Source organism: Zea mays, chromosome 6 (assembly GCF_902167145.1).
Source record: "Zea mays cultivar B73 chromosome 6, Zm-B73-REFERENCE-NAM-5.0, whole genome shotgun sequence".
NCBI classification, from domain to species: domain Eukaryota; kingdom Viridiplantae; phylum Streptophyta; class Magnoliopsida; order Poales; family Poaceae; genus Zea; species Zea mays.
The window spans coordinates 141,231,539-141,244,324 of NC_050101.1; the positions used below are offsets into that span (position 1 = coordinate 141,231,539).

The following is a 12,786-nucleotide window of genomic DNA, read 5'->3' on the forward strand; positions in this document are numbered from 1 at the left end:
CTATATCAATCCTCTATACCCCACAACAACAATATTATATACTTTCATCATCAACTAACTCAACTACCATCCAATAAAAATTTTATTTTAATTTCTTATTTCAACAGTTCGCGTGCGCAACATGGACCAAAATTAATTAACAAACTTCATAATTCGTATTAATACGTTAGTATAAATACGGTCGAAATTTTTTTGTAAAAAAAAATTCGCATTCTTCTCGTACACGACACTAGTGGCTTCCACCACACGACTGGCTTCTACGGCAAGCCACGATCCTCTGGCTTCCTTCGCACACCGAAGCCATGAATAAATATGCTACCCCTGCGGCCATGCTCCACTCGACTCCACAGTCGTCTCTTCTGTATCATCCGCCATTCCATCCGAAGTACGTAGTACGTAGTCTTAGTTGAGGTCGTCATGGACTCTTTGCGAAGCCTAGTGTTATCTTCGTCATCCGATGATTCGGACGATGAGATCGATGACTTGTTGCTTTGGCATCATGTCGACCACCTTGTACTCGGAGACACGAGCACGCGTCGTAGGCGCTCCTCATTGCCTCGCCGTGTTATCCATAGGGACCACGCTGCTGGAGAGAATCTCATCAAGCACCACTACTTCGGACCAAATCCAGTGTATCCATCCCATGTATTTCGTCGAAGGTACGTTTCCTAAGTCATGTTTTGACTTGGATTTGGAGCTTCATATTCTTATTTGTTTGCGTTGTTCTCGATTTTAGGTTTCGGATGCAACGTCCTTTGTTTCTACGTATCCTTTGTGCCGTTCAACGAGAAGACGATTACTTCACAGTTAGGTGTGATGCAACTGGTTTAGCAGGTCTTGGTCCATTGCAAAAAGTTTGTGCTGCTTTGCGTATCCTTGCGTACGGGTTACCGAGCGATGCGGTCGATGAGTACATACAGATTGGACAGACTACGGCTAGGGACTGCCTTATCCGTTTCTGTCGCGCAATCATATCTTCCTTTAGCGAACGATACCTCCGTATCCCTAACCACGACGACATTGCTCGCATACTTAGTGTTAACGCGGATAGGGGGTTCCCCGGAATGCTAGGCTCCATCGACTGTATGCATTGGGAATGGCGCAACTGTCCTACTGCATGGCGCGGACAGTTTTGTGGGCGCAATTCGAGGCCAACAATGATACTAGAGGCAGTCGCAGGTTATGACCTGTGGATTTGGCATGCCTTCTTTGGAATGCCTGGTACTAACAATGATCTCAACGTCCTTCATCGATCACCAGTGTTTGATCCTTTACGTAATGGGACGATGCCACCTGTGCAGTTCACTATTAATGGTACCACGTACAATTTCGGATACTACTTAGCCGATGGTATATATCCCAATTGGCCTACCTTTGTAAAAGCAATTCGTCACGCTTTTGAGGAAAAAAAGGTTCACTTCACAACCAAGCAGGAGAGTTGTCGAAAGGACATAGAGCGAGCATTTGGGGTTTTGCAGGCGAGGTGGGCTGTTCTACGTGGGCCTGCTTATGGTTGGGATCGTACTCACCTCGCAGAGATGATGACTGCTTGTATTATTATGCACAACATGATTGTCGAGGACGAAGGTGATGGTGCGGCAAATCTGGATTTTGTTGGCCCCTCAGGTCCCCCCGAAGTTTGTAACAATATTCCTGAGGTCCGCAACGAGTGGCTAAACAACCATATTCGTTGTCAATTACCGAACGACCCCGACCAGGACATGACATCTCAGACCACATACTTATCTTTGCAGCACAACCTGATAGAACACCTGTGGGCACGTCGAGGGTCGATGGGTTGAAGGTCTTCATCCCTATTATGTGGGTCAGCAATGTTGTTATATTTCATTTTTGAACTAAGTACAAGTAGTTGTAGCAATGGAAGTCATGTATCGTAGGCGTCAGTGAAGAAGTCATGTATGATTTGCAATGGAACTCATGTATCGACGGCGTCAGTGAACTAAGTCCAAGTACTTGTAGTAATGGAAGTCATGCTACAAATTATTTGCATATGTCGTCATACGTTGACTCATGTATGACACCAACGTTATTATGAATATCAATATTATTACAATAAACAATGTTCAAAAACCAAGCTCAAGTTCTCAAAATAGTAAGGAAATGTTCAGACTACTCCAAATTGTATAAAGTGCAAACACACATGACAAGGTTACGCCGATACACAGGTGAGCAACACCTTATGAAATAAATAAGTACTCTTCAGATAGGATTGTTGATGAAAAAATCAATTAAACCTTTTCTCCTCGCCATGTATACAGCTCTCAACTCTTCTGGTAAAGCATCCATATCCATGGCATAAAGTTTGTTGAGCTCTTCATCCTTTTGCTTCCTGTCTTCCATCATCAATTTTTTTTCCTTCACTTCTATTTCCTTGGACTGAACCTCCAACTTCTTCAGTTCAACTTCCTTCATGAACTCAATGTTCTGTTGTTTGAGGTCTGATTTTTCTTCACTCTGCTTCAATCTTGCTATTTGAATGTCATGGATTCTGGAGAGGTAGTCAGTAGACTGGGATGAACTGGACATTGACTTCTTCCTGGATGCTTTCGTCGAGTCACGTCCTAATGGTCTCTTTCCTTTGGAACCACCTTCATCAGATTCCACTTCATTCACAGAACCTGTAGGTGTTAAACTACGAACAGGCTCGGTCCCCGCATTTGCTCTCCATGGGCTGCCATGAACCATGGCATCCCATTTGGGTTCGTCTTTTAGGCGAGTCCAGCAGTGCATGAAATGAAATGGCTTTCTATGTGATGTTGCATACAAAGTTGCTGCTTTTGAAGTCTACACATTATGTAGAAGCACTTGTAAGTGCATGAATAATAGTAAGTTCACATAAACCATGACCAAACATACAGTTTTACAAATTCATATAACTGTACCTTGTCGTTATCGGTGAGGCCACTCTGGTTTTCCCTTAAGACTCTAGCGTAGAATCCAGCAAATTTGCCTGTTTCAGCTCTAATTTTGTCCCACCTGCTGCTCAGGGCCCTATTAAGTCTCATTGGAAACTCACCTCTAAGTTCATTATACCTTTTCTCAATTCTAGCCCATAACCCCTCCTTTCTCTGGCCTGTGCTAATTACTGGGTCACTACTTATCTCTAGCCATGTTTTGCAAAGCAACAGGTCTTCAGCAGGTTTGAAGTTCTGTTCCTTTGTCCTTCTAAATGTGGTAGGTGTGTCTGAAGGTTTGGTTGGGCTGTTAACTTCGTGGACACTATGTTCTGCTTCGGATTCAAAAGTAATTGGGTCAGTCTGGTTGGGAACTTGGGTGGAAACCTGTGGACTTGGAATGGGAGGTGCAAACTGGGGTTGACTGAATGATGGTTGCAGTGGAGGACCACTAGGATTGATCATACCAAAAAATGGGTTCCATGGACTACGAAAGGTATATGTAGATGGGTCATTAGCTGCCTGGGACCAGGTAGGATTACTCATATGGTTTGTAGGAGTAGTAAATGTAGAAGGATGGGTTGGGTCGAAACCTTGGCCCTGCCACATCTGAGGATCCCACATGGGTGGGGGGAAAGACTGGTTACCTGAATTGGTGCTGGCACCATTAGGTCGAAAAGGTGTGTTTGAGTTGTTGTCAGCCATTCTGGAATGAAATACAGGAATACATTAATTTGGACAACACAGAACAGACTTGAACTGTAAAGTATGAATTGTAATGCATTGCACATAAAGGTTCATAGCAAAGGAACACAATGACGACGCATTGGACAAAAAGGTTCATACGATACCAACGTAACGGTTAAGCATTGCACATAATACTCATAGAGAAGGAACACATAAGGATGAACCATTGCACATAAGGTTCATACAAAGGAAACATAAGGTAGTAGCATTCGTACATCGGTCACCCATGCATGACATACATAAGACACAAGTTCTTATTTCATGTCGATGCCTTACTACCAGTAACACCGTAGTCTACGTAGCACAATTACAGGTTCCAAATGCTATACCTAGTGGACCTGTCGGAGTCGTAGGAGTCATTGTCACTGGCCTCATACAGTTCAGGGGAGGAAGGGGGGCTGAAAGTAATTTGTCTAGGCCCTGGATTCACAGGCTCCGCAAGGCTAATTTGTTCCTCCATCCTCTCCTTCTCAGGGTCAGACCTTGCTTTGGTCTCAAGTGCGTCCTGCTCCATCTGGTCTACCTCCTTTCGAATTGCAAGTAGAGCATTGAGAAGGTAATGCTCGTCACCCATATGCCTGAAAGCCTCTTCTAGAAAGCTTCTAATATTGAAAGCACCAGTTTCCACTGACGATGCAAGATTGAGGACCAAGTGTTGCAGCACTTTGGCATCACGGCTGGTCATCTTGAATCGTATACTCAACCAGTACCTACTTGGCTAGACAAGGTGCATACATGAAAAAATTAGGGCAAGTCTTGTTCCTAATTGGTGAAATTAAAGTGTTCATGGCACTTAGGAAACTTCTGTGGGTTGCAATATAGAAAAGTAATATTTGACTTTAAGAAACTAATGTGCTGATGGCAGTTAGCAAAGTAGTGTTGGTTGTTTTTGTATGGACTGGTAAAGTATTTGTACACATGTATCCTGGCTTTGCTACGTGAGATGGTTCCATATAATAAGGTACAGCTGCACATAACACATGAAAGCACAGACAGAAAACATGGAGACAAACTTATGCAATTCATAAAAAACAATGTACTATAGCGAAAAAGGAGTTAGAACCTCAATTAGTTGAAGAGGACGTCAAACAATCAAATTATTTTATCAAGCTGCATAATAAGTAAAGGTTTCGTTAGTTGCATGCAACAGTTGGTCATGTAAGGAAAGACTACTCAAAATTTAAGGGTGAGATGTCCAATTCTTAGACACTTGAAGTAGCACCAATTTGAAGTAATCAATATGGAAGGAACAAGGGCTTGTGTTGGGGAATTGAACGGCACTGCTACTTAGTTCTTATACTACGAACATTAACATGGATATCTCTACCAGGAACATTCAACAAATAACATTCAATCCACATGAATGCAAATCATTTCGCAATACACAAAATGGTGGAGGCACAAACATGAGTAAACGAGGAAGAGGACTATGCAAATCACACTCAAGTCGGTTGGACCATAGTAAGGAAGCATCAATTTTGTGAATTCAAAACCACGGATCAGTTACCAATACGTGATTGAGGACAGGTTCAGATCTATGTGTAGCACAATATGAAACTTGGTTCTTGTACTTAAACAATCGTCGCATCGGATGTCGGACATTACCGCAACCCTAACTAGTCAGAGTAGGCGATGAACACATAAATCGTAGCGCAGAATCAAGGTAAAGTACAAGTAAACCCTAGCGGTAACCCTAGGTACGTGTTGGGGACTTGTTCTCAAATGCTAAGAATTAAGAACAAGGCAACACAAAAAATGTTAAGTGTTAAGGTCCTTCGTCCTCCATAACGATATATCCCTTCGGGATATAAAGCATCTCGGACGAAGGTTACGAAGGACATACCTTCGTAAGCATAACAACGAAGAATGAAGCATTCACACAAATCATAGAATATGAGATAAACATTTAAATATTGTCATAGAGTTATCTCTACTTGTATTAATGAATATAAATGACTTTGAATTACAAATGTACCTTCGTTCCTGTGGAAGGCAAAAGTACGAGCGTGATGCGAAAGCAAATGACAGGTTCACGTGTCCAGTACGGGAGTACTGTTCATCTATTTATAGACGCGGGACGCAGCCCACGTAAAATTACATCCATGTCCATTACATTTGTTAACGGCTTATGGAAATCTGTCGAGGCCCCTGAAGTCTTTTCATCTTTAAGTCGGTTCCCCCTTCTGCCATCGCGCCGAAGCTTCCCTGCGCACAGCTTCGGCTACACTCGACCTTCGTCTGGTTCAGGCTTCGTCCTGGCCGTGCTCCATATTCATAATTCTGGATCCGAAAATACCTGTTCACATAATCCACTCGGAAAACATTGTCAAATCATGTTTTTGAGGACCTTCGGAGGACGAAGGCCCCCAACAGTACGGTTTCGAAGGAACCCGGATCAAGCCGAGGTGTAGACGAAGGCGATGCGACGAAGCGTACCTTGTACCTTGTACCTCGAAAGACGCAGATCGGCTGAGCGTAGATCTGTCCACGAATGGATGACCTCCTTTCGACCTCGACCCCAACCCAAACGTTCCGGCGGACAGCGACGAACGGCGGCGGCGTCTTCGCACGGATCGGCCGGGTCGCCGGTCCGCGAAGGTTATGGGCGGAGTCGCTTCGACGAGCCCCACTGCTGGTCGTCGGCCGGAGGAAGACAAACTCTTCAAGGGCGACGGCGGATCGACGCGTACCTTCTCCGGCGGCGGTTCGGTCGCCCGCGGATCGCCTCGGGCGTCTTCCTCGGAGTATTCCGAGCGCGCGCTCTTGTCTGGGAAGGAAGCGGCTGCGACAAACTTCTCCGCCGTAGCGTCGCCATCCATTTAGCGGGAGAGAGAAGAAATCGGGAGGGAAGAGGAGGAGGAGGAGGAACGCGATGAAGGGGATAGAGGGGTACTGTAGCCCCTATCCCAGCAACAGTAATAGGGGAGGGGGCGCGTGGGGGCATGCGTTGAAGACAGTCTCAGATGTGTGGCGGCGCAGGATCGTAGCACCGAGGGTTTCCAGTCCACGTTCTAGAAGATTCCCGTCTACATTGGCCGACCCCGCGGCCCACACCGTATATCACCGCCTCCTATCCGGCCTCTGCCCTTCTCGCCGAACGGAAAACCCTGCCCGGACCTTCGTTGCAGCGCTACGAGCTTCGACGGGCCGCTCGATCTCCACCTCTGAAGGTATGATCGGACCCTCCATTTCTCCTTACTGGATGGTTAGGTTCATGTTTGTATGTTTTTTTTGCGGCGGGTTTGGAGCCGTTCAGCTGGGACGGCGGGTTTGTAGTCACCGGTTGGGATTCGCACTGCGTTTGGTTAAGAGTTCATAGCTGTTCGCTTTGATGCGTGAAATTCATGGTTTTAGCGTTCTTGTCTTGTCGAGTTTGTGACCGGCGCCTAACCAGCAGATCTCTGCCTTGTGCGATGCAGTGGCTGCTTGTGATCTAGATCTGAAAGCTGCAGTGGTTGACAGCTGAGTGTGAAACTGTGAATCGAAGATGAGCGTGGTGGGCTTCGACCTCGGCAATGAGAGCTGCATCGTGGCGGTCGCGCGGCAGCGCGGCATCGACGTGGTCCTCAACGAGGAGTCCAAGCGCGAGACACCCGCCATCGTCTGCTTCGGGGACAAGCAGCGGTTCATCGGCACCGCCGGCGCCGCGTCCTCTACCATGAACCCCAAGAACTCCATTTCTCAGATCAAGCGCTTGCTAGGCCGCAAGTACTCCGACCCCGAGGTACAGAGAGATCTCGCCTCCTTCCCGTTCCGTGTCACGGAGGGCCCCGATGGTTTTCCCCTGGTCCATGTACGATACCTGGGCGAGGAACGGACGTTCACCTCTACCCAGCTGCTTGCCATGGTGCTGTCCAATTTGAAGGGCATTGCTGAGGGTAACCTGAATGCTGCAGTTGTTGATTGTTGCATTGGTATTCCAGTCTACTTTACGGATCTGCAGCGCAGGGCTGTTCTTGATGCTGCTACTATTGCGGGTCTCCAGCCATTGCGATTGTTCCATGAGACAACAGCCACTGCACTGGCATATGGTATTTATAAGACTGATCTCCCGGAGAATGACCAGTTGAACGTTGCATTTGTTGATGTCGGTCATGCAAGCATGCAGGTCAGTGTTGTCGGTTACAAGAAGGGACAGCTCAAGATGTTGTCGCATACGTATGACCAGTCTCTTGGCGGGAGGGACTTTGATGAGGCCCTGTTTAAGCACTTTGCAGCTAAATTCAAAGAGGAATATAAGATTGATGTGTACCAGAATGCGCGTGCATGCATTAGGTTGCGTGTGGCATGTGAGAAACTTAAGAAGGTACTGAGCGCCAACCCAGAGGCCCCACTGAACATTGAGTGTTTGATGGATGAGAAGGATGTGCGGGGTTTTATTAAAAGGGAGGAGTTCGAACAGATCAGTGCCTCGGTGCTGGAACGCGTGAAAGGACCACTGGAAAAGGCCTTGGCTGAAGCTGGGTTGACTACTGAAAATGTGCACTTTGTTGAGGTTGTTGGATCTGGTTCTCGTGTTCCGGCTATAATCAAGATAATAACTGATTTTTTTGGGAAGGAGCCAAGACGAACCATGAATGCAAGTGAGTGTGTTGCGCGAGGATGTGCTCTTCAGTGTGCTATTCTCAGCCCCACTTTCAAAGTGCGAGAATTCCAGGTATCAGCTCCTTAGCTTACCTTAGTATATCTGTTTTAAGCTACTATGGGTTGGATTATACTAGACTAGTCTATATCTTAAACTGCTGTCTATGCTTGCTGTGTTCCTTTTTTGTACAACTAATGCTGGCCTAGTGGTTAAAGGCTTCCGAGTAGCACCTCCAAGTCCCGGGTTCGATCCCCTTCAAGGGCGAATTTCTGGCTTGGTTAAAAAATCCCCTCGCCGTGTCCAGTCCGCTCCCGGATTACGTCCTGCGTGCCACCCTCCAGCTGGGTCGTTGCGGAGTGGGCGGTGACGGCCCGCTAGTGATGGGAGGTTAGGGTTCGAGGATTTTCTCGGTCGGTACCATGTTTCGGTCTCTTCTTAGCCATCAGTGGGCTGTGTGCGCCTTGAATGCCGGCCCCATGTGTGCCTTGAGTGCCAGCCCAGGCATTGTACCCGGAGGGTGGTCTTTCCCTCCTCGGCCGAGTTTTTATATATGCTGTTGTTTAACCTGAAAATCTTGCTTTTGATAACCATCAGTATGGAGTTTGCTTTAGAGTTGTACACAACGATACACACTTCATTGCTTGCAAATTGAAGTCGTTGTTTAGTGGAGTAAATGATAATATGTATATTTGTTTTTGCATGATGACTTACACACTAAAGTTTAGAAAGATGCGTGCTACTGCCTATGCTCAATTAATACTAATGGATACTGCAACAATTGCATGCCATCTGGATACTAGATCTTGGAAAGGCGTGCACCACTGGAACTGCTAATTCAAGCAAAATAGATCACAGCGCTTGTGTCAACAATCAAACAGTCTATCACCTTTTTTTTCTTTCAATGTTATCTTCACCTTTCTAGGTATTCTTGTGGCATACTGGCTGCCTGGCTTTTATCTTTTCCTGTGTTTTTTTCCTAGAACTAATGTTGATAGGTGCTATTGTTTAACCTGAAAATCCTGCTTATAATAACCATCAGTGCGGAGTCTGGTTTAGAGTTTGAAGACAGCATTTGGTTTGGTTCTTGTCCCTTTTTTGGTATTACAAATGCCAGACTTCATTGCTTGTAAATAAGTAAATTGGTGAAATTGGTGTTTAGTAGAGTAGCCAATATGTATACTCGTATTTGATTTAGGTTGGCAAGAACAGCCACTTAACTAGTTGCAATTTTTCCAGGGTGTCTAATATTTGCTTGTACCAACGATCAACTAAACTTGCAATGCTATTCAATGGTTTATCCTGGTTCGTGTTTTAATATCTAACAAAAAGCACTAATTTGATCTCAGTGATCTTACCTGGTTAAATTTGTATTCAAAATGTCCTTAAATTACATATTCTTCTAAAACAGCCTGTAAGCTTTTCATGGAAAAATTGCTGAAGTAATTATTGCTGGATAAAATAGGTGCTTAAGTTCAGCTCATTTTCCTTCATATGCAATAGTGGTAGCAGTGTTGAAAAATGCCCTCTGTGACATTTTAGGTGTGTCCTTGTGACATTCACACTAACTTTTTTTCCTTAATTCTTCATGATAGTCTGTTGTTTTCTGTTAGTGGTGTATTTTGTGGGATCCTGTCACATGTTCAGTAGCAGTTTGATTCACATCACATACAAGTACACGGTGCTGTGCTGTTATGTATTCCTGAACTTAATGATCTTAATTAAAAGTGTCTAAAATGAAAGATTACTATAATATATGTGCTTTTATATCTTGTATCCTAACAATCACGCTGGATCGAAATTTTCAGGTTAATGATGGGTTTCCTTTCTCAATTGCATTGTCATGGAATGGAGACTCCCAGAACACCCCCCAACAAACCCTTGTATTCCCAAAGGGGAATGCAATTCCTAGCACTAAAGTTCTTACCTTCTTTAAATCCAGTACATTTGAAGTTGATGTTTTGTATGTCGACCCAAACGGCTTACAAATTCCACAAAAAATAAGCACATACACAGTAAGCAAGATTTTAACAATGGTTATGTTATTTAATAGTTGTCCTGTATGTATTAATATCGCTGTTTTGATATGATGTGCTGCAGATTGGCCCTTTCCAAACCTCCAAAGGAGAGAAGGCCAAACTGAAAGTGAAAGTGCGTCTCAACATCCATGGGACCGTTACAGTTGATTCAGCAATAGTAAGTTACAATAATGTGTTTGGTATAGCCTAGCTGCCAGTGTTTCTAACACTTTGTTGTATGCTACTTTTGGATGCAGATGCTGGAGGATGATGTGGAAGTTCCAGTTTCATCTGCAAATGAAGCTCCAAATGATACTATGAAGATGGACACAGATGATGCACCAAGTGATCCTGCTGTTGCATCTGATGTGAATATGCAGGAGCCTAAAAGCGCTGATACCGCTGAGGCTGCTCATGCAGCTGAAAATGGACCACAAGATACTGAGGAAAAATCTGTTCCGATGGAAACTGATGCAAAGGTATGATATGTTCTTCAGTTCTTGACAAATTGTTGCATTATAGGATATGAGGATGAATTTATGATGAATTAGGTTTTTATTTTATTTTATTGTCATGGTGAGCTGCCAGACACAATGCTTTCTGTTTATTCAGGTTTTTCTTGTATCTTGAGATGTCATTGCAAAGAGTAGTTTATAAGTTAGCTTTCTTGTTCTGTCCATGTGTGTTAGAATTACAATACTTGATTGTCCATGTAAGCTATATACTTGTAAGTTAGAATTACAATTCTTATTCATACTTCATACACTAATAATTTGTTCGTTGACTTTATTATATTTAGGTTGAGCCGTCAAAAAAGAAAGTTAAGAAAATTACTGTTCCGGTCCATGAGTTGGTCTATGGGGCCTTGGCTGCGGCTGACCTGCAGAAGGCTGTAGAGAAAGAGTATGAGATGGCTCTTCAAGACAGAGTAATGGAAGAAACAAAGGAGAAGAAGAATGCTGTTGAAGCTTATGTGTATGACATGCGTAACAAGGTATATTGAGTCACGCATACTAATGTTGTCTTATGAAGTTGTGAGCCTGATTTTGTTCTCTTCTATTTAGCTATATGACAAGTACAGTGATTTTGTCACGTCTGAGGACAAGGAAGGTTTGATTGCTAAGCTTCAGGAGGTTGAAGACTGGCTCTATGAAGATGGCGAGGATGAAACTAAGGGGGTTTATATTGCTAAGCTAGAAGAACTTAAAAAAGTATGCCTTCTTTAGCATAACTGCACACTATTCTACGTTTGATCATTAATAAAATGTGTTTTTTGGTATTTAAGGTTTTGGATGATGATGGACCCCCCCCCCCCCTTCTGATTGCAGGTTGGTGATCCTATTGAGCTGCGCTTCAAGGAATGGGAGATTAGAAGTTCTGCTGTTAGCCAACTGGTATACTGCATCAATAGCTTCAGAGAAGCTGCACAGTCTACCGACCAGAAGTTTGAACACATAGACATGTCAGAAAAGCGAAAGGTATATTTGTAACTAGTAGCTATAAATAAATAGAAGAGATCATATAGTTGAGCTTTCTTCCTTCTCCTATTCCCATGATAGATTACCTTCACTGCAATGTGATTCACAGTTTTTGAGAAATACTTCGTCATTGGCTTGCATTTCTAATAATAGCTGTTCTCAGCACGCAAGCCTGGCTGTTCCGGTGGTATTGTGGCAGAATGATTAAGGCATAGGTGATTGTGCTGCCTGTTACTAATTCATTCTGTTCTACAGGTCATTAATGAGTGTTCGGAAGCAGAGACTTGGCTAATAGAGAAAAAGCAGCAGCAGGATGCTCTGCCAAAGCATGCTAATTCGGTACTCCTTGCTGCTGACCTTAAGAAGAAAGCTGAAACACTTGATAGGTTAGCATATGATCTATATGCTCTTCTCCCTTTCCGAGACTACCTTATTTTACTGAGAGGCTTATCCCTAAACCTTGATCTACAGGTTCTGCAAGCCGATCATGACGAAACCGAAGCCAGCTCCTAAGCCGCAGACTCCGCCTGTGGCAGAAAACCAAGCTCCTGAGCCTCAGACACCAGAGCAGCAGCAATCAGGTGGCGAAAGCACAGCCAGCGAGGGAGCCGCAGAGGAGCCTCGAGCCGAGCAGATGGAGACAGACAAACCTGAGGGAGCCACAGATCCCTCGGCTTAGCTTTGCCAGTGATCAAACATTTGTGTGATTGACCCTGTTCACCTGCTGTTATAGTCGGTAGGGGGGAGTGAACTAAGCGAGAGGTTCGCCACATTTGATTTGAGGATGTGTGTTGGGACATTCAAGGTATTCTGTTTCTTGTCCTTGACAAGGGAGGTGGTTGGGTGTTTGAAGGATAAGAGCAGTGGGGTACACTTTCTCACGTTTTTGTGCCCCACACGCTCGATATCTTTATTGATGATGGTCCGTAAAACCAAGGTAAATGGCTATTCCAAAATTTTCGTGTTTTTTACTGTAACGGTCTACTTAAAATTTTTTTTCTGCAAAAACATCAGTGTCTGAACATTTAGTTCGTTGGTTAGACCAT

The 12,786-nt window shown here is 44.3% G+C and overlaps 1 protein-coding gene across 1 annotated transcript; it reads left to right on the top strand.

Annotated features, from left to right (window-relative positions):
- The first annotated feature begins 6,768 nt into the window (after positions 1–6,768).
- Positions 6,769–12,736, top strand: LOC100217188 (Heat shock protein 4). Its single transcript, NM_001360083.1, has 10 exons — positions 6,769–6,832; positions 7,082–8,319; positions 10,053–10,259; positions 10,345–10,440; positions 10,520–10,741; positions 11,062–11,256; positions 11,327–11,473; positions 11,591–11,740; positions 11,996–12,126; positions 12,212–12,736. Exons 2-10 carry the CDS (start codon positions 7,150–7,152, stop codon positions 12,417–12,419), a joined length of 2,526 nt encoding a protein of 841 aa, NP_001347012.1. The 5' UTR covers positions 6,769–6,832; positions 7,082–7,149; the 3' UTR covers positions 12,420–12,736.
- The last annotated feature ends 50 nt before the right edge of the window (positions 12,737–12,786 follow it).